Source organism: Atractosteus spatula, chromosome 11, assembly GCF_055471065.1.
Source record: "Atractosteus spatula isolate fAtrSpa1 chromosome 11, fAtrSpa1.hap1, whole genome shotgun sequence".
Taxonomy (NCBI): domain Eukaryota; kingdom Metazoa; phylum Chordata; class Actinopteri; order Semionotiformes; family Lepisosteidae; genus Atractosteus; species Atractosteus spatula.
In genome coordinates this window covers 38,459,527-38,482,229 of record NC_142716.1, presented here as the reverse complement: position 1 = coordinate 38,482,229, position 22,703 = coordinate 38,459,527, and the positions used below count along the sequence as shown (strand labels likewise).

Here is a 22,703-nt window from a genome sequence, read left to right as displayed (position 1 = left end):
GCTCTTCTGAGGAAAAAAGCATCACCTAGAAGAGAAAGTAGCCAGAGACAAGAACAGAACTTTGAACACCACAAGAATGATTCTTCTAAGGGCTGCTGAAATTAGCTTCATCCTCTCCCTGTGTCTCACCATGGGTAATGGAGCAGAAAGCACCTGTCCAGGTAAGTCTGTCAGCAAAGAACCAGGGCTCCTTGGCTCTCTGATTATCTTTTTCCTCGCACCAAAAAGCCAGAAGTCAATATGTTGTGTGCCATTCTCTCCTGCCTTGGGATTTTCAGTTTCTCTTCTGCTGGTGTGTGTTCTGTGAAGGCTCCTGAAGGAAGACCATGAGGATGCATGTTGAGAAAGTAGTTTCTCACACGTCTAATGGCGCTGAAGCTCCACTGCACTGACATGGGTCTTTTCCCGATATAACTTGTTCAGCTCATATCCCAGTGCTCATCCTTCATCTCCCTAAATTGACACAACAAGATGGGAAATGAGTATATACTCAAATAAGAAAAGGCAAATTATTTTAAAAAAATTTAAAGCACAGATTATTTAACGTCACAACTGGATCCTTGTCTAAAATATGACAAAAAGAAAAAGCTGAAAACTGCTTACTGTGATGAAGTTAAATACAAGATTCATGTTGATGCGTGAAACCTTTATTTGTATATTGTGATGTTATCTCCTTGGCAGAAACAAAATTGCTTGGTGAGTATTTCATGAGCACATTCTTTTCAGCTATTGATCCAAGATTGAGCAACCGACATCACACTGAAATGTAGTCTGATTGTTGTAAACTGTCCTTGAATTAATCTGATCACTCTTATCATTCACATACCTTCAAGGTTCAATCATTAGTCCTTGAGATAGCAGTAGAGAAAGGTTTTGCATCACGTGAAGCTGCTTCCTCCAGATCTGTAATTCAGATCTTCTTGGGAAAGTCATGTTCCATGTTGTAGATGTGAATTCAAAACAGCTACAACATATTTTACCAGAAAATTCTTCTCAAATATTTTTGGCATTCAGCTACCTTTTCAACTATCTTCATTTATTGTGACAGCTGAGAGTCATTCATTGTCACAGACTGCATTTATCCCATTGGAGCTGTTGCATTCCTTTGATGAACCACTTAAAAGTACCTCAGCTTATGGAAAGAAGCTCTTCATTAATGCAAAATATATATTTTTTATATACACCCATGAATCTGTCTCCCCTAGTCCTGTAGCACCTCCAGTTCTTGGCAATGCTGTGTCCTTCCCTGTTACAGAGGTGAAGGTTGTGGGCCTGAATGACAAGGACAGACTGACCATCCTTCAGGGCTGCCCAGGACACCCAGGGATACCAGGTACCCCTGGAGCTCCAGGCATGAAGGGAGAACAAGGCCTGCCAGGCCCTCAAGGTACTGTAAGTCCCAGCTGTTCTGACTTCTCCCCAGAAAGAGTTGTCTGTAGCCTCTACCTTGTCCTTACTGCTTTATTCTACTTGGTTTAATAGGTATCAGTTCCCTTAACAAATTAAAGAGCTGTAGTTCTGGTGCACCAGTACTTGACTGGAAAGTAGCCATCCAAAATATCCTCACTTAAAATAATAAATTTACCAAATTTTCCTCTACCATAATGTATGAGTTCAAGTACAGATTATTTTACCATCTGCGGAACAGAACACTTGTGAAATAATAACACAAGAGCTGCTGACTTGTGAGTGAACTCAGGATAATTGTTTTCAGGCACCTCACATAGAAGGCAGGCATTTGAAAAGTTGCCAGCTTTTGACGGAAATTAAATCTTCAAAATGTTAGTAAGTGCTACGAATGTTTATAGTCTCATTCAGGGGTTCACAGTGTTTACCACCTTTATATTCTTTCTTGTGTCTTCTTTTCAGTGTACAAATTAGTCCTATTGACATGCACTTCAGCTTAAAACAGCTTTTGTCTGCCATTATCAGCTGCATTTGCAGGACAAAATGAAATAGCATTATCAAAAATGAGAGCAGAATTTAACTAATATCCATAGGATTCAGTCTACATATTTTTTTTACTGGGTTTATACCCCAATAAGGTCTTACCCCACATCTTCTGGTTGCAGGTATTCCAGAGGAGGATGGATGGGTCAGTAGATTTTTTCAGAGACTGGGCCTCTTACAAGCGAGGGTTTGGTAACCAGCAGTCAGAGTTCTGGCTGGGGAACGACCACATTCATTCACTGACCAGTTCAGGTGAGTCAGGGCTGTGTCAGCACAGGAACTGCATGAGCTGAAACGATCACAGCATAAAGTCAGTAATGAAAGGGAAGACATTTCTGTGCAGTAGTATAGTTTTTATTCACAGTTTGGTTGTGAAAATATTTTTTATGTTTACATCAGAATGAACAATAGTGGTGAATACATTTCTGCAGGATGTTTCAAAACGCTATATCACTCAAAACGAAGAGCCAGCTACCTTGAAATATGAAAAAAATATTATGAGGAACTATGATGCAAAAGCAGCAGAATAATACTTTAAGACTGAGTTCCTGAGATGAAGTCTTGTCTCTCTTGTTTTAAAGATAATTATGAACTAAGGATCAAGAAAATGTCTCAACCTTTGCCAAATTTCAGTCTTTTAAGATTCTGGGGGAATCAGAAAATACCAACTCAACATAAATGGATTCGTGTCTGGAAGTGCAGGTAGGTCCCTGTTCTGTGTACCTAGAGGTTTTTAAAGGTAAATACTGTAGTACTAATCTGTGTAGCAGAAGCCAGAATTATGTGCATCTCAATGGTGAGTGGTTCAGTGTGTCAGTATCCAGCAGCTATATCAACCTGCAACTCACAAATGGTAACCCACTAAAACTAAGCAGGTATGATCCTGGCCAGTACCTGGATGGGAGACCTCCTGGAAAAGTTAAGGTTGCTGCCAAAAGAGGTGTTAGTGGGATCAATATGGGGCACTCACCCTGAGGTCTGTGTAGGTCTTAATGCCCCACTATAGTGATGGGGACACTATACTGTAAAAAAGACACCATCCTTTGGATGAGATGTAAAACTGGAATCATTAAAAATCCCAGGTCATTTCTTGAAAATAGTAAGAGTGTTATCCTGGCCACATTTCCCCCTAGCCTTTAACATTCAGGACCTCCTAACTATCCCCACCTACTGTATGAATTGGTCTCTTCACTCTGTTCTCCTCCCCACTGACAGCTGATGTGTGGTGAGTGTATTGGTGCACTTTAGCTGCCATAACATCATCCAGATGGGTCCTACTGTACATAGAATGTATATTGAACAGCAGGAGCTGTCTGCATCCTGAAAACTGGGAAAAAAAAATTCCAATCTGGGAAAAAAGGATTGTACATTCAATTGTAGCAATTTCAAATAGAGCTGTCTTAGTGGAGGGGAATCCCCATTAGCTTTGTAAAGCGCATTGAGTGGAGTGTCTAGAAAACTTCTATGTAAGTGTAAGGAATTATTATCTTCCTTTAATATTATACTTATAGTAGTGTAACGCAACGGGGGCTCAGGCGGGCGCCCTTGCCGCATTAGGTCGGCCCCGCACCGTCCGGGGCTCCCGCGTCACTCAGCAGTGACCCAGCCCGGTGAGCCAAAGAGAGATCTCTCTACAGCCCAGTAGCTGTAGTCCTGCTATCACAGGGAAGGGCGGTGACGTCACCTGCTCTGGTACGCCGGCTCTTACACAGTACCTGTCGGCCGTAAGCGTTACACACAGTACCTGTCGGCCGTAAGCGTTACAGTAGTTTAGTGTCCTTCAGTTTTCACAGGGAGAACAATCTTGTCCGCAACATTTCTTACTTAAAAGAGCTAAAATATTATTTATCATCACTTGTTCTGCTGAAAATTGCCGAACATTCTGCTGAACATTAACAATTTCACAGATTTTAGCATGTAAATTTTTCCTTTGAATGTGTGTACAGTAATGTACTCAATAGAACTTTCCAAGTTTTTAAGCTTTCCAAGTAAAGGAGATCACATCACAATATCGTTTTTTTTCAGTGTAAAAGACTAACGCAGTTTCTACATTGATATTTGTATTAATTTATAGTTCTTCCTTGAGGTTCTTTTTCAAAATTCCAAAAATTATTTTCCAGAAACTCTTTGTGTTCTATCTACAGGTGATTCCTTATTGACTCAAAATGATATTTTCTTCTCTGCCACTGTTAGTGAGGGATCAAACAGTTCTTTAGGGGTTTTTTTGAGGCCTCTTCAAAATTTCTCCATATTCTGTCCACAGGTGATTCCCTAACAGGACATAAGACCAAAGACCGTGACAATGACAGCTGTGACTGCAACTGCAGCAGCATCTACAAGGGAGGCTGGTGGTATGGAAAGTGTCACAGTTCCAACCTAAACGGTCTCTATCTGGGTGGGCACCATGAAAGCTTTGCCAACGGAATCAAATGGTCATCTGGGAAAGGTGCCCATGATTCCTATAAGTATTGTGATATGAAAATAAGGCCTAGATGTGAGCTGAAGATGTGCAGCACAGTGAGAGAGCCATTCTCAGCTTCCATTCTCAGGAGTTTATCATACAGGAATAGTCTGCTCATGCCTTTGAGGCTGACTGACTATTTTCGATTCACTGAACTCTTGCTTCAGCAAATGGTGCCTAGCAGCAAACCAGAAAGCACAGCATTCACATTTTCATCAGATCACCTATTACTTGATTACTTGTTCCATTGCATCCTATGCATGCAGAAGCAGCTACCCACCTGAACTACAGTACGTATGCCTTGGAATTGCTATATGTCAATAATAATAATAATGTTCCATGTGTGAGTAATAAACATTCCAGTGGTAATCTTCACATTTAACTATTAAAATGGTTTGAGGAGCAACAGGTATCTAGTAAATTGATTCAGAAATAGTAGATTCCAGAGATATGGGGGAAGTTATGCACTGGCTTTGGTCTTCTAATTCTAAATTGTCACCCTTTCTCTTTTACAAAACATTGCAGTAAATTGAATTTTCACATTTTTAATTTAATTATATGTTTTAGCTTAATAAAATCATGGTCTATCACCCCCAAATCCCTTACTGAATGTTTTCCTCCTTGTGCTTATCAGAATCTCTGAATGCACATACTTTACTGCAGAGAGGAATGAATGACATGTATTGAACAGATGAAGTCACATTCCTTTGACTCCTGTTCTAGCCTCCACCCATATTCAATAACAGTTACAGTGCTGTTAAACAGGAGGCTGGACTCTAAGACTGTATAAAGGCAGCTGTTCTCCACAAGAATGCATGACACTGACAGAGGAGGTAGACTGACAGAAGATAGCATCTTGACTGGCAACAGAATGATTCTTCAAACGGTTTGTGAAACCACCTTTCTTCTCTCCTTGTGCCTCACTGTGGCCACCAGCACAGAAAGCACCTGTCCAGGTAAATGCTACAGCTGCATGGAAGTTGAAGTCTATAGCTGACCTGAGTCCTGAGCTCAGGTCAGGGCTTGTACAGTCGCTGTTAATCTTACACACCCTTATGCAGGAGAATTGCCATATGCTAGGGAGCATAAAAGATTACAAAACTTGCAACCATTTGTCTTTGTTATTTAAAAAAATGTGAGTTATTTACTTTTTATATTTTTCAGTCTGTAAATATAATTGCTTTAGAACTTGAACTCCTTATTGTTCTACATTTTGTAATGGATGCTGTCCTTCATAAGCACTATGTAAAATACATTTGGATTAATCAATTGATTTTTATAAACATAATGACAACAGCTGGCTCTTTGTTCCTAATTCGCTGTATTCTATATTGTAGTGTGTTTCTACAAAAAATAGGCTTTGTCTAATGTCATGTCTTGTACACTGTTTCATTATGAATTGCTTAGCTTCTTATTTACCATTTAATTAAACTCTAACAACTTGGAGTGCTGGTTACCCCAGCCAGATTGCATGCCAGTAATGGTGATATTGCATTGAACAAAGGATTTTATTTGCTTATTGGTTGGGTGATTTGTGTCCAAAGTTAACCCATAGACCTTAGTTTTTACAAAACATTAAACAACTAAAAGAAAGACTGCCCCTTCTGTCAGAGTTCTGCCTGTAAATTGCGAGACTCTTTGGAAGAACTGGTGGTTAATTCACTTTCCAGCTTTTATGCAATTAGAAAAGATCTTTCCTCTGAATGATTTGTTTCTTTTAGACCAACAAGACTTTCCTGAAGAATCCTCCCATAACTGTGTCAAATCAGCCTCAGGCTACCAGGTTTTCATTGACAAATCATAGCCGGTTTGTAACATTGGCAAATTGGGAAATGTAGTTTTTTTCCCCACTATTTGGTTTGACTCCTGGAACTACAACATTTAAATGAAAAAAGGTACAGAGGTTAGAGTCTGTACCATATCCCTGGCCCATAAAAGATACCCCTTTGACTGTGTTCCATATGTGAAAACTGTGCTGGGGAAATTAGTTGCACACACTACACAGGAAGCAGAGTTATGCTGAGTGGCAAAATACTGATGTACTGTATCTGTATCCACTTTTTCACACATTCATCCCTGACCTTTTTATGGCAGTCTAAATGCACACAGCACTCACATACTAAACAAGCTAGGAAAACGGCAAGTCTCTGATGGTATAAAATATACTTTCAAAGCACGATTTCCTACATCATTTCAAAACCTCCAAACCACTAAATGTGATCTCAACTAAACAAAACTGATTCAATATTTTGTCTGGTAATTAACTTTAACTACTTTGCAGTTCAGTTTGCCAACCCACTATCCAGTGCACACTTTGAGCCAGTCACATCTGTAAAACCAGAAATAAACTATCATGACCGCATTCTTTTCAACTACTGTCTAAACAGATCTTTATAAAAAGGCTGCAGTGCATGAAAGCTGAATTCACCAAAGCGATTATCCACTGAATGTGGTATTAAAGAGATTGATGGTACTTGAATTCACTTGATTAGGGGAAAAAACTCCTAATACTCACATTATCTTAAAGGCCAATTCTTTTCATTGGGCACTTCATCTCATTCCAGTTGTTACGGCAATGCTGTGCTCTTCTGTGCCACAGAGGTGAAGGTTGTGGGCCTGAATGACAAGGACAGACTGACCATCCTTCAGGGCTGCCCAGGACATCCAGGACACCCAGGAATACCAGGTACCCCTGGAGCTCCAGGCATGAAGGGAGAACAAGGCCTGCCAGGCCCTCAAGGTAATTAAAGATGTTTTAATCAGTGGTACCTGCACATCCAGTTACTGATAATTGGGATCTTATTTTCAGCTGTATTTCTTCATTTCAGGCATGAAAGGAGAACCAGGAGTTTTTGGAAAGATTGGTCCAGCTGGAGCTAAAGGTAAAAGTGAGAAACTAAAATTGAAATCAATGATATCCAAGAATGGAGACAGGCAAGACGTACTGTAGATGATATCATACAAAATAAATGTCTTCATTCAGTACATAAGGAATGGAAGATCAGAAAGGTAGGAAGGAGCAGACCTGCTGAGCAGTGGGTAGACAAGTCTGTTGATGGTTCTGAACATCAATACTCATTAAAAAACTGCACTAATAAGCATTTACTTGTGATAATTTAAGAAAACAAATTATCTTTCAGGACAGAAAGGTGAACCAGGGGATCAGGCTGGTACAGGTAAGCAAAGCATGAACACACTAACTTTAAGAGATACAAGCACAAGCTCAGACTCAGATTTAGTAGAAAAATGATGCTAGTTTAAACTATAGATATAGATTTAAACTACTTGTTGGTCAGAAAACTATCCCAAAAATCAGCTGTGTTTGGGACTGACACTAGTGCCTAAACCAGGGGGGCCTAAGTTGTTATTCCCCCCCCCTAAAAAAAGCAGAGGATGATCTTTTTTTTCTTGGATAGAGGAACAGTTTCACCCAAGACCTAACCCATCCTTCTTAGAAAATGGAAGTTTAATAGATTAAACAGCCTCTGAGGGGGATGAAAAGTGGAAACATATCTGAAGGGCACCTCCACAACCCAGACTAGAGAGAGAACCAACATCACTCAAAAACAGCTTAAGTTTGCTTAACCTCCCCCAAGCTAACATCAGCCCTGGCTATATTTTTGTATTGCAACACATCATTTCTATTAATAAACTCTAGTGTAGACTTTCCAGAGTTTAAACATTTCCAGGTGTTTTCATAATGGAAAAATACTCAGGTCAGATGTTTAAACAATGTTTTTTGGAAAATAATGAGACTGAAAATGGCTTGCATTCAACAAAGTCTGTATATACATGTACTGTATAATGGGGATAGTCTTTCAGCAGTACACTACATTCTCAGTTCAACTGCTGATGACAGACTATTGTCATTTTAGGGTCACGTAACTGTAAGGAGCTGCTGGACCAGGGGAACTACATCAGCGGCTGGTACACAGTGAGGACAGAGGGAGACAAACACATCAGGGTGTTCTGTGACATGGAGACAGACGGAGGCGGCTGGCTTGTGAGTGATCAGAGAAACCAACAATCTTTTCTGACGAAAACAGTCAGTGCACTTCAGCTTGGATCTGATTCTATGCACACGTACCTGTACAACTACATCTGTTTGGAAAGAAAGTAGCAGTAAATACATTTCCATTTAACATAATCAAAACCTTTATTTACTGTTGGTGGGCAGTATGGTGGTACAGCGGTTATCGTTGCTACCTTGCAGGCTAAGGCCCTGGGTTCAGTTCTGGACCTGGGGTGCTGTCTGCCTTGAATTTGTATGTTCTCCCTTGTTCTCATGGGTTTACTCTACGTGCTCCCATTTCCTTCCACAGTCTAAAGGTATAGTGTACTAAACTGATAGGAACAAGTAAAAGTTTATTCCATGCTGCAAACAGAAGGAAATAAACACAATGTTTCAGCTGTGGAGCCTTTTTTGGGTCAAGAAGGCTCCACAGCCGAAATGTTGTGTTTCTATTCTTCTCTTTTCAACATGGAATAAACGTATTACTTGTTCCTTTACAGCGTATGCATGCTGACAAAGCTACCTACTGCACTTGAACTACTAAACTGATAGTTTAACTGGGTGCTAGGAAATATTGGCCCTGGTGTGCAAGTGTACATGTTTGTGTCTGTGTGTGCCTTGCAATGGGCACCCATTGCACCTATTGCTTGGTTTTGGCTCCTCCTTTATCCGGTGCTGGATAAAGCGGTTAGAAATTGGTTGGATGGATTTACTTTACAACCTACCAAACCTATGGTAAATGAACAAGATAGATAATTCACTTCTGCTTCCCTGGTGTGTTCTGGTTGCAGGTATTCCAGAGGAGGATGGATGGATCAATAGATTTTTTACGAGACTGGGCCTCTTACAAGCGAGGGTTTGGTAACCAGCAGTCAGAGTTCTGGCTGGGCAACGACAACATTCAATCACTGACCAGCTCAGGTGAGTCTGCCAGCCTGCCCACAGGGCTGTGTCAGCACAGGAACTGTATGAGACAGATCAGCTGCAGAGTATCAGCAGGGAAAAAGGACATTTTCTCTCTCTTTCCTAGCATTAATTCCGCATCAGTAGGGTCCGCTTGTCGGCACACCAGTCTCCATTTGGTGGTTTGAACCAAATCTTTGAGCTGACGTTGCCATTAACTACGACCGAGAATACTCCAACCGGCGCGTCACTCCGCCTGCCATCGGAGTGGGGGGGGGAGAACAAAGTTATGTAGCCAATTCATAGAGGGGGATTATTAGGAGGCATGGGAAATTTGGCCAGGACACCGGGGTTACACCCCTGCTCTTTTCGAGGCCACCCTGGGATTTTTAATGACCACAGAGAGTCAGTACCTCGGTTTTACGTCTCATCCGAAGGACGGCACTCATTTACAGTATAGTGTCCCCGTCACTATACTGGGGCATTGGGACCCACCTGGACCGCAAGGTGAGTGCCCCCTGCTGGCCTCACTAACACCTCTTCCAGCAGAAACCTTAGTGCAGGGTGATATGGCTGCTGACTAAAAAAGGACATTTCTGACAACATGAGAAGAGTTACACTGGGAAGGTTGAAAGGCCAGTAAAAAAAAATATTTGTTTAACTTTATATCATCTTCAACTAGAGAAACAGAGTCTTGATTTTTCTCTCCAGTTTTAAAATGAGTGCAATTGCTTTATGTTCAACTTAGAATCTGTTTTTTTTCGGCAATTACTAGACATCAGAATATCCAAGCATGGTACAGTAGTTTGTACATTGTCTTTACATTGGATCCATGTACATTTAACACATTGTATTTTTCCATGTTCACTACACATACTGGGTATACTTCACAAAAAGCCAAAATAAATTAATTTTGCTCACCTGTGTTGCACATCTGAGCTCATAATATTTTTCATTACTCTTGCTTTATCAGAGTATATGTGCAGTTTATTTTTAAATAGCTATAGTCTATAAGCAGCTTCATGTTTTTGTTTTTAAATGTGCAGTACCTTTCCACAGTTTCTACACTTATCTTTGAATCTTTGCTTACTTTTTAAGTTCAAAAGAATTGTTTAGACTGACCTTGTGAATACCTTGAGCGATGGGTGTGTGACACTAATTAGCCCAGGCAATGTAACATCAAAACCCTCTCGTTCTTGTAACAATGAAAAGGTAGATTTGATGTCATTAGATTAGATGAGTTGTTTTAGAAACCTGCCATTTTGAAGGCTAGGAACACTTGCCCTTACCGAAAGAGTCAAACAGAGATGTTAAACATGACCAAGTGACACGACCAATCTAATTATGCAAACATTTAGAAAACCATACATTCACAATAAAGAAAGCAAGTGACTGCAATAGGTTTCTGATCTTTGCATATGATTACATGGACTGTAATAAAGAATGTTGTGTTTCCTTCTTCTAATATTTTCTCAATTGAAGAATGTATGATCCCTTCACGTCATGTTCAGTGATACAGTTAGGTGCTTTCAGGAAGAGTAAGTATCTAACATGATGAACACACATTTCTGGATAAGAATGGATACAGTATCTTAGTTTCTAACCTACATCCTTGTGTGTCTATTTTGTAAGGGAATAATGAATTAAGGATAGACTTCAAGGATTTTGACAATGTGTCTACTTTTGCAAAATACCAGTCCTTCAGGATTATGGGGGAGTCAGAGAATTACAAACTTGTGCTAGGGGAATTTCAAGGTGGAAGTGCTGGTAAGTTCAAATTTCTGACTTATTTCTTGCAAGAGCGATGTATGAAGCCAGACGAATTATATTTTGCACATTTTAGAAACCTGATTTGGGATCTAGTCTCAAGTTCTGTTTGACCATTCAATTGTGCATGTACAGTATGATGCATTCACGTGATTATATTACTATTGATTTCCACTTTGGTTTTAACAAGACAATTAGAGCAGCCTGATAATACTATAGCATCTAATGTTTTAACATACAGTTTGTGACGGTACTGATTACCTCTCTTAAAGTACTGAGACTGAGAATGGGTTAATATTCTTTCCCACTGAATTCTAAACATTCAGTAAGTCCACTTGCACAAAACCTCAAAGGTGCAAGCCCACAAAATTGCAATTATTTGTTTTTCACTTTAAGATTTTATTGGTCCACTATGTTGGTGCTAAATTTTAATTTGCACACTATACTTCTATAAACCTGTCATATTTGTGGTTATGAATAAAAGTACACAGTGTTTAATACCTAATATGAAACTAAATCAGTCATCCCCTGGGTCCATAGTGTAATGCCTGGTATTTCAGCATGTTTTCCTTTATACTTTGTCTTTAATTTTTCACTCCACTCATAAGGCTGCTGGTCAGCGAGAGAAATAAGTATTCACCTCAGTAAAGACACCTGCAGCCTGAAGTTAAAACGTCTTTCTTTTCTATATCCAGGTGATTCCCTATCATATCATAACTCAAGGCCCTTTTCTACCAAAGACCGCGACCATGACACTTACGACAGGAGCTGTGCTGAAATTTTTCAAGGAAGTTGGTGGTATGGGGACTGCCATCACTCAAATCTGAACGGGCTCTATCTGGGAGGGAGTCATGAGACACATGCCAATGGAATCAACTGGTTGTCTGGAAAAGGCCATAAGTATTCCTATAAGTACTGTGATATGAAAATACGACCCGCTTGAGGCCTAGCTGAGGTTTAATGTTAATCCTTGACTCCCACATAATTTAAAAATTTTACTGTATGTACTGTACAGAATGGATGTGTCTCATGTAGTCTATGTTTAACACATTATCTTGCTTGTTTATGGAAGTCATTGTCAATACTATGGCTATGTAGATGACATCATACTGTTTCTTGTAAGGGAGACATGCTAAAGTATTGAAAATTTATCAACTTAGGTCTATAAAGAACTGATTAATACAATGCTAAAATAGTATTTTATTTTTTATTCTACATGGACGAAAATATATGTAAGACAAATATGACTGCTCTGTGCAATGTTTTTATGATTATATTATCTTTAGTGTATAACATCATAAGAATTCTTTAAGCAAGACGCTATTCAATCTGTAATCCATTCTTCTCTATGATGTATTTCATTCCAATTTTATTTATTGAGGGTAAGAATAAACCTAGATGGCACAAAAAGAAGCCCATTTCACTGGTCAAAGTATAGCTATGTCTTGCTGATAAATTCTAAAAAGGACAAAAGAATTTTCCATGACAGTTTACCCATTATATGCTCAGCAGAATTGTGTAAGCTTACAAATTATCTCATTTTGTAAAAAGGGACTAAGCCTAACTTTCTAAATTTAACCTGGATGGTACCTATATAACTTTTTAATCATTGTTTCCATTGCCAAGGTATAGTCTTTCCAGACCTAGCTTACTAATGCCCCCAATCATCACACCCAAACCTCATAGTTTGTCCTGTGGGAGGCAAACCCACACAATGGTTCATTGTCAGCTGTTCAGGCTAGAGGGGTAAAAAATGCTACCAGATACTCAATGAGAAACACCATGCCCAATCCTGGCTCCAGGTGGGTCTCAATGGCACTTATCCTGGCAGGGGTCTCTGGGTCTTGTTCATGAGTGAGGGTAGAGGGGATTGAGGCACAGACCAGTGGTTTGGTGCAGTGACAACATTAATGCGGACACTGTTCCAAACCGTGGTGGTGAAGTGAGAGCTAAGTGTTCAGATAAAGGTCTTGGTTTTCTGGCTGATCTACAGTACATTCCAGCCCTCACCTATGGTCGTGAGCCTTGGGTAGCCACCGAAAGAATGAGACCATGGGTACAACAGAGAAAATGAGGTTTCTCCGTAGGGCTGCTGAACTTACTCTCCGTGATAGAGTGAGGAGCTCTGGGAGCAACCTGTACTTACCGGTCAAGCAACCAAGGAGTCAGAGGAGCCAGATGAGGTGGTTCAGGCGTCTGGTAAGGCTGCCCCCAGGGTGCTTCCTGCTGGAGACATACCAGGACAGACCCACTGGGAAGAGACCCCAAGGCAGACCCAGCACACACAGCTGCTGGAGAAAGGGAAGCCTGCTACCACTGAGACCCTCATCAGGAATAAACATTTAGAAAATAAGATGTGACCTTTTTTCTTATGTTTTTGAAACCACCTTGAGCAATGAAACAATAAAGACACCTCCAAACCCCTGAGTGATGAGAGCGAAGAGTTTGTTGAATGGCACAATGATCTAGCCTCCAGACCAATCAAAGCTAACTTTTATTTCACCCCAAAGAAAGCAGTGACTCCTTGTTTTGCAGAAATCCTCAAAAGGGAAGAAACATGAAGCATGAGTTCTGAATACATTTGTAGCTTAAATAAAACATTATACTTTGGTTCAACGTAACTATCTTGGCAACTCTGAGTTCACAATTTTACAGCATCTTTGTTATTATTAGTGCTTATCATAATATATATCTGTGTTTATCCCTGAGGGACAAGGATGAGACAAATGACAGATTACTTCCCAGGCACATCAGTTATTGCAGAGAGAAAAGACACCCAATGAAAACATACACATGTCCTCCACCCCTCCCCTCAAAACACAACAGTAATTAAGATGCTTTTGGAAAGGACAATATAAAAACAGCCTTTTCCCCTAACAAGCCACTCTAAAAGAAGAGGTGGACACTGAGGGACATCTGAATGATCAACAACAGAATGGCGCCTCACAAAGTCTCTGGTTCCATCTTCATTGTCTCTCTGTTTGTCACTGTGGTTTCTGGAGGAGAAAACACCTGTCCAGGTAAATATGAGACTCACTAGAAACACTAGAAAAACTTGTGTTTTTGCAGTATAGAGATGTGCAGATAGTGCTGTTGTATATTTTTTGTGTTTCAGATTACACTGTACATGTTGCACCTCTATTTAAAATGGCCTTTTCCTGTTATTGGCTTTGCTACTTGTGCCCTGCGTACTACTATGTGTCATTTTCTGCTGCTTTTTCTATTTTCATAAGTCTGCCATTTCAATTAAATAATCCAGTGAACAATTTTATGGAAAAGGTTTAGGTACTGTAGCAGATTACCTGTAGGTGTGCTAAGAAAGCATGGAAATCAGATGAACATCAGGTTTCTAATCTGCCTGTTGAAGCAGATTTACTATGCCTGGAGCAAAAGTGGCATATAAGGAGTCGTATTTTCTCATCATCCTTTAACTAATTTTATGGCCATCTAAACAGGGAGACTAGTAACAAACAAGAAAGGATGGTGTACAGGAAGGCTGAACTATGAAAATAAGTGTATGGCAACTATTTTCTGAAATCTCCAAATATTTGCCTTGCTTGCCTGAAAGCAAGCAAGCTGGGGGAAAAATTGTAAGGATTAAAGGAAGAAGAATGAGATTTTACAAACTCTTCCATCTTTTGAAAACCCCTAACCTCCCAATAGGATCATCTCTAAAGTCTGAGAAAATCTCCTGCCTGATGAGCTTCATCAAAGATTCTCTCTCTGTGAAAAAGTTCTGGACTCTCTACTGCATTTAATTATATTCTATTTAATTATCGCAGTGTGACAGATGGCAGAATCTCCTCCATTCAAATACCAGAACCTTGATTAAACCATTGCATCCACACCCACTGTCCATAGAAGAACAGAAGCCGCAGTCCTTCGGCTCATGACAACAGACTCTCCAGCAATGGATAAAGAGTTTGACCCCAAACATAATGTGAAACCTCCACCTCCAGTTTTCCTGTTGAAGCTGCTCTCTTTTGTATTGCAGAGGTGAAGGTTGTGGGCCTGAATGACAAGGACAGACTGACCATCCTTCAGGGCTGCCCAGGACACCCAGGGATACCAGGTGCTCCTGGAGCTCCAGGCATGAAGGGAGAACAAGGCCTGACAGGCCCTCAAGGTGAGTCAAATATGTTTTGATTTCTTCTCCAAAATGGCAGCTAAAATGGGCTCAAACATTCAGTCCAACCATCTAATCAGTGGTAAGGCAACATCCAGTCACTGATAATCTTCTTTTCAGCTGTATGTCTGCATTTCAGGCATGAAAGGAGAACCAGGAGTTTTTGGAAAGATTGGTCCAGCTGGAGCTAAAGGTAAAAGAGAGAAAATGAATTCAAATGAGTGATATCCAAGAGGGGAGTCAGGCACTACAATGAAGAATATGAAGGCAGACGTGCACAATTTAAAAGAAGAAACCTTCTCAGCATAAGTTGTGATGCTGAAACATTTGGCAGGGAAGGAAAAGAATTAAGATAACAGTTTGGGAATCACTAGCAAAAATGTAATTTACAAAGGTAAATGAGAGATAAAACACCAGGAAGGAGAAGATATTATTGATAGCTGTTCTAACTTCTCCCCAATCATAGCAACTACAAATAGACAGAAATAGGACACCTCTCAGCTGTATGCAGCTGTATGGTTCAATCCAAAGACCTCTTCATCACTGATGATAGAGGCTGCCTCCTCATCTGTATTGCTACATTTTAGGTGTGGCTGGAGAACCAGGAGCATTTGGGAAGATTGGTCCAGCAGGAAGCAAAGGTATATAGTGATTATTTGTTTTTTCAAAGGTAAGCATTGGGAAATTGATCCTAATTTTCAAATACAAATCATATACAGTGAAGAAGAATGGCAGGCACATTTAACGACAAAAGCAAGGAGGTTTTAATGTAGAAATTAAAAGAGAAAACATCTTCTGTTGTGGAGTTACTTTGCTAATGTACAGTAATTCTTGTAAAAGCAAACTTTTGAATGCCATTAGGAAATATAACAAGCAATACATGTAGGTTGGTAAGATAAACTGCCCCTGGATTATATAGCTTTCAAATTATAAAATAAGCTTATAGTGTTATAAGTTTTGAGGTAATGACTTGTCTATTTTTCCTTTTGAAGGACAGAAGGGAGAACCAGGTGATCAAAGAAGCAAAGGTGAGCGTTTAACATACTACCGAAAACAAGCTATTACTTACTGGATTTTGCCTAACTACCATTGAAATTGGAAAGCAAAAATCCCACAAATTGATAAAATTCACCCTCAGGAATAACTAAATGTAGAGAATGTGTATCAGTCAGGATGTAATAATCAGAAACATATCCCAAGAAATCAAATAAATCTCTGTAACAAAACCTTTATAATGCTTAACACTGGAAAATGAATAAAAGAACACTGAAAAAAAGAGATAAATGTAGAACACCCTCACATCAGATGCTGAATTGAAAATTCAAATGGGAAAAATGTTGAAGACCTGTATTTTTTTGTTTATTAGAAGAGAAAAAGAAGTGATGTAGATTCTGTCTGCATGATTGCACATTGCACACTGGCAAAGGGAGGCATGTGTCTGTTCAGCTGCCTGTGTGATGTCATCGTTCTTCCAGGGGCTCGGAACTGTAAGGAGCTGCTGGACCAGGGGAACTACATCAGCGGCTGGTACACAGTGAGGACAGAGGGAGACAAAGACATCAGGGTGTTCTGTGACATGGACACCGACGGGGGCGGCTGGCTTGTGAGGAGCTCCAAAAAATTACTTTCCAACGCCATATAGGCTGCAGAAACGTGGCCTCTTTAAAAAAACAGAGTATATCCTTGGATCAAATAGCTTCTAACTATCAAATGAGCTAAATTGGCCAAATGGTCTCCTCAGTGGTAACTCTGGTTATGATTATCAGAACATAAATACAAAGATCTAAAACTCTGATTGCTTGAGCTTTACAAAGAAAGAAGAAAGTAGTGTTTCATGTCTTTTATCTTGAAAACATATACTTACTGTAGCAATAGCAGAATGCTTCATAGCAGATATAGCTTTTTGTTACTAATGTACAGATTGCTTCAATTACAAATAGTCTCTGTCTCCATCTGTGCAGCTACATCTACTGTATGTGTATTGATAATTAAACACTATTGTTACATAAATGGATTACAGACAACACAGAAGTTTATGCATATTTCTCATTGCTTCCCGGGATATTTGCAGGTATTCCAGAGGAGGATGGATGGGTCAGTAGATTTTTACAGAGACTGGGCCTCTTACAAGCGAGGGTTTGGTAACCAGCAGTCAGAGTTCTGGCTGGGGAACGACCACATTCATTCACTGACCAGCTCAGGTGAGTTTTGCCTTCCTTCGATCGATGCTTTGTGAGTTGATAACTACATTTACGGAAAGAGGTTATATAGTAATTAGGCAGTATGAATTAGCCTATAAATTAGTTTATCTTAATGAGCATAATCCTCAAAACGTTACTGCATGCAGTTTATTTAAAATAATTGGCATCCAGCTACTTTCAGTTTCAAAAGTATACAGTACATTCTTGTTTTCCATTGTATCATCAAGGTGATCATTCAGAGTGATTTTATCAATACTGTGAACAATGGTTTTATGGAATGCCATTCTGTTCCTCCAGCACAGAGAAAGAACCTTATCTCTGCTTTAAAATAAAAATAAAACTTTCACAAACTGGACTTTTCTGACTTCTCTTCAGATGCTGCCAGAGACAAAGGAAAAAAACTTGTCTTTGATCAATTATTTGGAACTATTAAGATGTACAATGACAGGAAACTGTTCCTATTGTGCTTTAAAATTATGCAAAAAGCATTTTTGATAAAAATGAGTCTGCGCTGTTTATCATAGGTTTGGAGGAGCACCATCTGCAATGCATGTCCTGAGGTGCAGTCTTGCTTGTTTTGTTTTGAAGGGGATTATGAATTAAGGATAGACTTCAAGGATTTTGACAACGTGGCCACCTTTGCAAAATACAGTAATTTTCTGGTTACTGGGGAATCAGAGAATTACAAACTTCTGCTGGGGAATTTTGAGGCTGGAAGTGCAGGTAAGGTCCTATCTGGATTTCTTCTCGAAGATAACTCACGGCAGTCTTTTCAATAAAATAAATTAGTCCACAGTCATCACAGAGGTTGGGATATCATGGCTCTTTTCCTGAGAACAATGTTACAATTCCCCTTGTTGCATTTTCACCCGCTGTATTAATACTGCACTTTATATATTTATATATTTCTTTGCATTCCCAATTTGGAATTGACAATTTAGTCACATTGCCAGAATAAATTATTTTCAGTTCATAGTTGACTAGACAGTCTTGGTGTCAGACTAAAACACTAAATTACAGTCAATTATAATTTGTCTCTGATTGCCTGTCTAAAGGCAAACATTCCACCATGTCTGATTAATAGGCAGTTAATTTGAGAGCAGAGTATTTATGCATCCATCCTTTTCTAACTGCTTCATCCAATACAGGGTCACGGGGGAGCCAGAGCCTATGCTGGCAAGCAATGGGTGCAAGGCAGGACATCAGTCTATCACAGCGCAGACAGACGCAGACATGCACACACACACACCAAAGTTAATTTTCCCAGAAGCCATTTAACCTAACAGAATGTCTTTGGACTGTGAGAAGAAACTGGAGCCCCCAGAGAACACCGGGAGAGCATGCAAATTACATGCAAATTAGCTCCCTAGATCCGGAATTGAATCCATTCAAAAGTGGAAGCATGCAAGTTACATTAGATGTCTTGTTTAAAATTATTTGTTGAAAGTGCAATAAGCCTTGCAATTAAAAATATAGCGTATGTGCTTTTTTATACAGGGCAGCTTTGAGATAGAGATTGTTTGAAGTCCTGCATGCAAAGTGCTTATTACTACAGTAGGTTTAACTATTCTGATCATTATTTAATTTAGTCATTCCCTACAGCAAGTAATATCTCACCATTTTTATGTAACCATGTATAAACTGTATGAGCTTCATCTGTTGATTTGTAGATCTTATTCCCTCCTCTGCTTTTGCAGCAATAATATGTGTTGGGAGACTAATTTCTCCCCCTCTCACATCACAACATACTTCAGAACACTACACCTAAATCCCTAAAGAAACAACCTGAGACAAATCTCAACAATCCAGAAATCTCTGTCGGTATCCACCTATTGCTTTGGGATAGAAGCCAGGAAAAGCTGACTTGAGCAGAATCTATCTCACATTCAATGTAGTATTGGGCCTCAAATCCCAAACTAACACTGTTGTAACTGATTCAATAGTAGGACTGTGGTCTTCACTTTATTGATTGCTTTGTTGGGGTCACACAGATTTGTTGTGGAATACAAAGTTTGTTATTAATGAAGAACTTGTATTCTGTCCTCAGGTGATTCCTTCTCATATCATAACAACATGCCCTTTTCAGCCAAGGATCGGGACAATGACAGCCATGATAACAGCTGCAGCACTATGTTCAAGGGTGGCTGGTGGTATGGGAAGTGTCACCAGGCCAACCTCAATGGTCTCTATCTGGGAGGAAGCCATGAAATTAATGCTAAGGGGATCAACTGGTTGACTGGAAAAGGCCATAAGTATTCCTATAAGTACTGCGATATGAAAATAAGACCCCGCTGAGTGGGAATAAGAGAGCACATACTACACATGGGCCATGTATGGCTAGCACAAGGGCCGTATGTTCAACTACAGTCCTAAAGTTTCTTTTATACATTACAAGATCCTGTAATACTTTGAAATGTGTTGTGACATCATCATGTATTTCAGTAGGGCAACATATCTTTATAAAAATAGTGTGCACGCTGAGGCACTTTTCAGCGATTTTAGTGATTGACACTATTTGCTCCTGTTTGCACTGCTTTAAATAAAGATTTGACTCCAGACCCATATGATTTCTTCTTGTCTAATTTCACCTTTTGTCTGAAAAAAACATTATATGCATGCCAGACTTATGTGGAAATCTTCTGGCTATTAAAATGAAAACTGATCATGCATGGAGGTCTGTTATAAGATGGTTACAGTTTGCATTGGCATTTCCCATAACCAGATATGTTTTTTCTGGCAAGAAACCTTATTAGTCAATGAAAGATTCACTGAGCTTCAACTGCACACAGGTGGACTCCAGTCAAGTAATTATATGACTTGGTGAAGAGAGGTGGGTACTTCAGAGATAATTTAGGTGTGTCAAAGCGAGGGGGTGAATATATTCAATTGTTTTCAGTTTTTTATTTTTAATTATATTTAGTAAAATGTATGGATTTTTTTTCACTTTGACATTATAGAGTACTTTCTGTTGATGAGTGGCACAAATCATCAGTTAAATACATCATGGTTCCAATCTGTAACACAATAAAATATGAAAATGTCCAAGGGGAGTGAATACTTTTGCAAAGCACTGTAAATGCTTTACCTCATTTTCTCACAAACGGTATCATATATAAATGCTTTATTAATGCACATTTCAGTTTTAATAGCTTTTTGACTAATGAATTGTAACCCCTGAATTAAAGTTATTCCAGAAAAAATATTAACACAATGAGAAACATCTGTATGGACACAGGCTTTTCTGCCAAAATGTATTCCAAAAAGCTTAAGGTCTATACCAAGGCCCATATCTGGGCCACATGTTGGATTCAACATGTAGTAATTCTCCCTACCTAAAATTCTTTTGTGCAAGAATGCTCTTCTCCCATAGTGCATGATAGCTATTTTCTTCTTTTTCATCTGAGAGAGTAGATCATGAACTGAGGCAACAAATCACACACTGTTACAATTATTGGAAGTGACTCTTGAGGCGTTTTAAGATCTAATACCTGGATCAGTGTCAACATTTGCAGCTTCAAAGCAAGAAAGGAAATAAGGTGTTTGCTGAGTAGTTTGACACTTTGCTCAAAGGAATCATCAGGTTTACTCTGGTTAATTAAGTTCTGGGTAAATGATTAAGTCATAAAGGGTCCTGGAAAACAGCATTAAAAATGCAAGTAGAGAGAAAAGGAAGAAAAGGGCAAAAATGGTCTCTCCTGGTTAGTGTTTTTCTAGAATAGTGACATAATACTAATACTAATAATTCCTTATACTTACGTAGGACTTTTCTGGCATTCAGATTTATAAAGAGAAGGATTTAACTGTAGGTTGTAGTAGGGCTGGGCGATATGGCCAAAAACATTATCACGATAACAATTTTCATATCAGTCGATATCGATAATTATCACGATAAATGTCAAATCATTATTTCTTTCAAGTTTAAAGGCAGATTTTTTCTCCTGAGTGAAAGTTGAGGAAACCAGACAGTTAATTGGTAAATTAAACAACTCTTTATTCTAAGAACACAACAAACACTTGCCAAACAGCAGAAACATTAAACAAATCTGAGGTAGAGAGTATTCAAGTCTTTTTTATGTCAAAATATGCATGAGTAAAATTTACAAAATAAATCTTAATAGAAAAATTAAATACTGCAGTGTGATAAAACACACAAAGAAGATGGCTCAGACAGACTGCAAAGTTTAAAGTGCTTTAAAGGATCATATCAGAAGTAGTGGCGAAGAATGGCACCGTTTGCAGCTGCCGCTCTTCCATCTCCCCACACTCTGCATACAGCCGAGGAAGTGCAGTCAGTGCAAAATGTTTCCGACCAGGTAGCTCGTTTCTGGCTTCAAGGACTCTGATAAGCTTCTTGAATCCCTCATTTTCGACAGTGCTAATGGGAAGCATGTCTTTTGCAATGCAATATGCAACTGCATTTGTGATGTCTTCATGTCTTTTCGTTTTTTTGTCGTAAGGCACGGTGCTCGAAAATGATGCTACTATGGTTTGCTGCTGTGTAGTCGCACTGAATACTGGCCTGGTGCTTATAGATGGTCCCCTTCCACTAACAACAGTAGTTTGTGACTGTATTTTTTTTACTTTCTGCGTGTTCTAACGGGTGATGTTGTTTTAAATGGTGAAATAGGTTCGTGGTGTTGCCTGTCTTTGCTGGCACGGATCTGCGGCACAGTTTGCAGTGCACGCTGCTCTGTTTTATGTCTGATCATACAAAGCCAAAATATCTCCAAATTACCGAAGTTGAATGACCTTTTCTGTCGACGATGTCATCGTCCTTCGAGCTGGTCGTTGGCAGCACTACATTTGCTTCAGTGTCGCTCATTCCTCCGCTCTAACTACAATCCTGTCAGCCACCACCGTGTGGGCAAACAGCCCCACGTTAGCTGCCCGGTCTGCAACACGCATGCGCAAAGTATAAACATATTTATCGAACTTTTGTTAAAATTATATCGAGGAAAATTATATCGCGATAATTATCGTTATCGAATTATCGCCCAGCCCTAGGTTGTAGTCAATTTAACTAAAAATACATAAATATTTGTTTAAACCTGTATGCTTAATTTATTACTCTTTTCACCAAAACTATGCCAGAGAACAAAGAACTCAGGTGCCTCTAATTACACCAACTGGTCGGGGACATCCTTGGTAAATCTTTACAATTTGGGGATTATGATAATTTAACTTATTGATCATACCACTTGGCCTTCTTCTGATATTAACCCCCTACTTATAAAATATTTTCAAAAGGCAGATTGCATAGTTTTTTTAGAATGCTAAGAACAA

The 22,703-nt window shown here is 39.4% G+C and overlaps 2 protein-coding genes and 1 pseudogene across 3 annotated transcripts; all 3 read left to right on the top strand.

The window, feature by feature from the left end:
* The first annotated feature begins 130 nt into the window (after window positions 1–130).
* Window positions 131–5,191, top strand: LOC148823991 (ficolin-1-like; annotated as a pseudogene).
* A 37-nt stretch (window positions 5,192–5,228) lies between these two features.
* Window positions 5,229–13,520, top strand: LOC148823990 (ficolin-1-like). The gene is made up of 8 exons (XM_088928336.1): window positions 5,229–5,367; window positions 7,011–7,151; window positions 7,240–7,293; window positions 7,552–7,587; window positions 8,287–8,414; window positions 9,215–9,344; window positions 10,959–11,093; window positions 11,789–13,520. The coding sequence occupies exons 1-8, from the start codon at window positions 5,283–5,285 to the stop codon at window positions 12,034–12,036; spliced, it is 957 nt and encodes a 318-aa protein (XP_088784462.1). The 5' UTR covers window positions 5,229–5,282; the 3' UTR covers window positions 12,037–13,520.
* A 479-nt stretch (window positions 13,521–13,999) lies between these two features.
* LOC148823989 (ficolin-1-like) lies at window positions 14,000–19,973 on the top strand. Of its 2 annotated transcripts, XM_088927672.1 has the most exons (9): window positions 14,000–14,113; window positions 15,088–15,219; window positions 15,359–15,412; window positions 15,807–15,860; window positions 16,212–16,247; window positions 16,695–16,822; window positions 17,291–17,420; window positions 18,009–18,143; window positions 19,468–19,973. In XM_088927672.1, exons 1-9 carry the CDS (start codon window positions 14,014–14,016, stop codon window positions 19,713–19,715), a joined length of 1,017 nt encoding a protein of 338 aa, XP_088783798.1. In that variant the 5' UTR covers window positions 14,000–14,013; the 3' UTR covers window positions 19,716–19,973. The 2 variants fall into 2 exon arrangements, with proteins under 2 accessions (XP_088783798.1, XP_088783799.1); XM_088927673.1 differs by lacking the exon at window positions 15,359–15,412.
* Window positions 19,974–22,703: the final 2,730 nt, after the last annotated feature.

What these genes read in the sequence shown, in the direction of transcription:
- LOC148823990 (XM_088928336.1), top strand. Translation starts at nt 5,283, where the DNA reads ATGATTCTTCAAACGGTTTGTGAAACCACCTTTCTTCTCTCCTTGTGC. An exon ending in TGGTCCAGCTGGAGCTAAAG is followed by an intron (nt 7,294 to 7,551) that starts GTAAAAGTGAGA and finishes ATTATCTTTCAG; the next exon opens with GACAGAAAGGTGAACCAGGG. An exon ending in AGGGGATCAGGCTGGTACAG is followed by an intron (nt 7,588 to 8,286) that starts GTAAGCAAAGCA and finishes TTGTCATTTTAG; the next exon opens with GGTCACGTAACTGTAAGGAG.
- LOC148823989 (XM_088927672.1), top strand. Translation starts at nt 14,014, where the DNA reads ATGATCAACAACAGAATGGCGCCTCACAAAGTCTCTGGTTCCATCTTC. An exon ending in TGGTCCAGCAGGAAGCAAAG is followed by an intron (nt 15,861 to 16,211) that starts GTATATAGTGAT and finishes TTCCTTTTGAAG; the next exon opens with GACAGAAGGGAGAACCAGGT. An exon ending in TCATTCACTGACCAGCTCAG is followed by an intron (nt 17,421 to 18,008) that starts GTGAGTTTTGCC and finishes TTTGTTTTGAAG; the next exon opens with GGGATTATGAATTAAGGATA.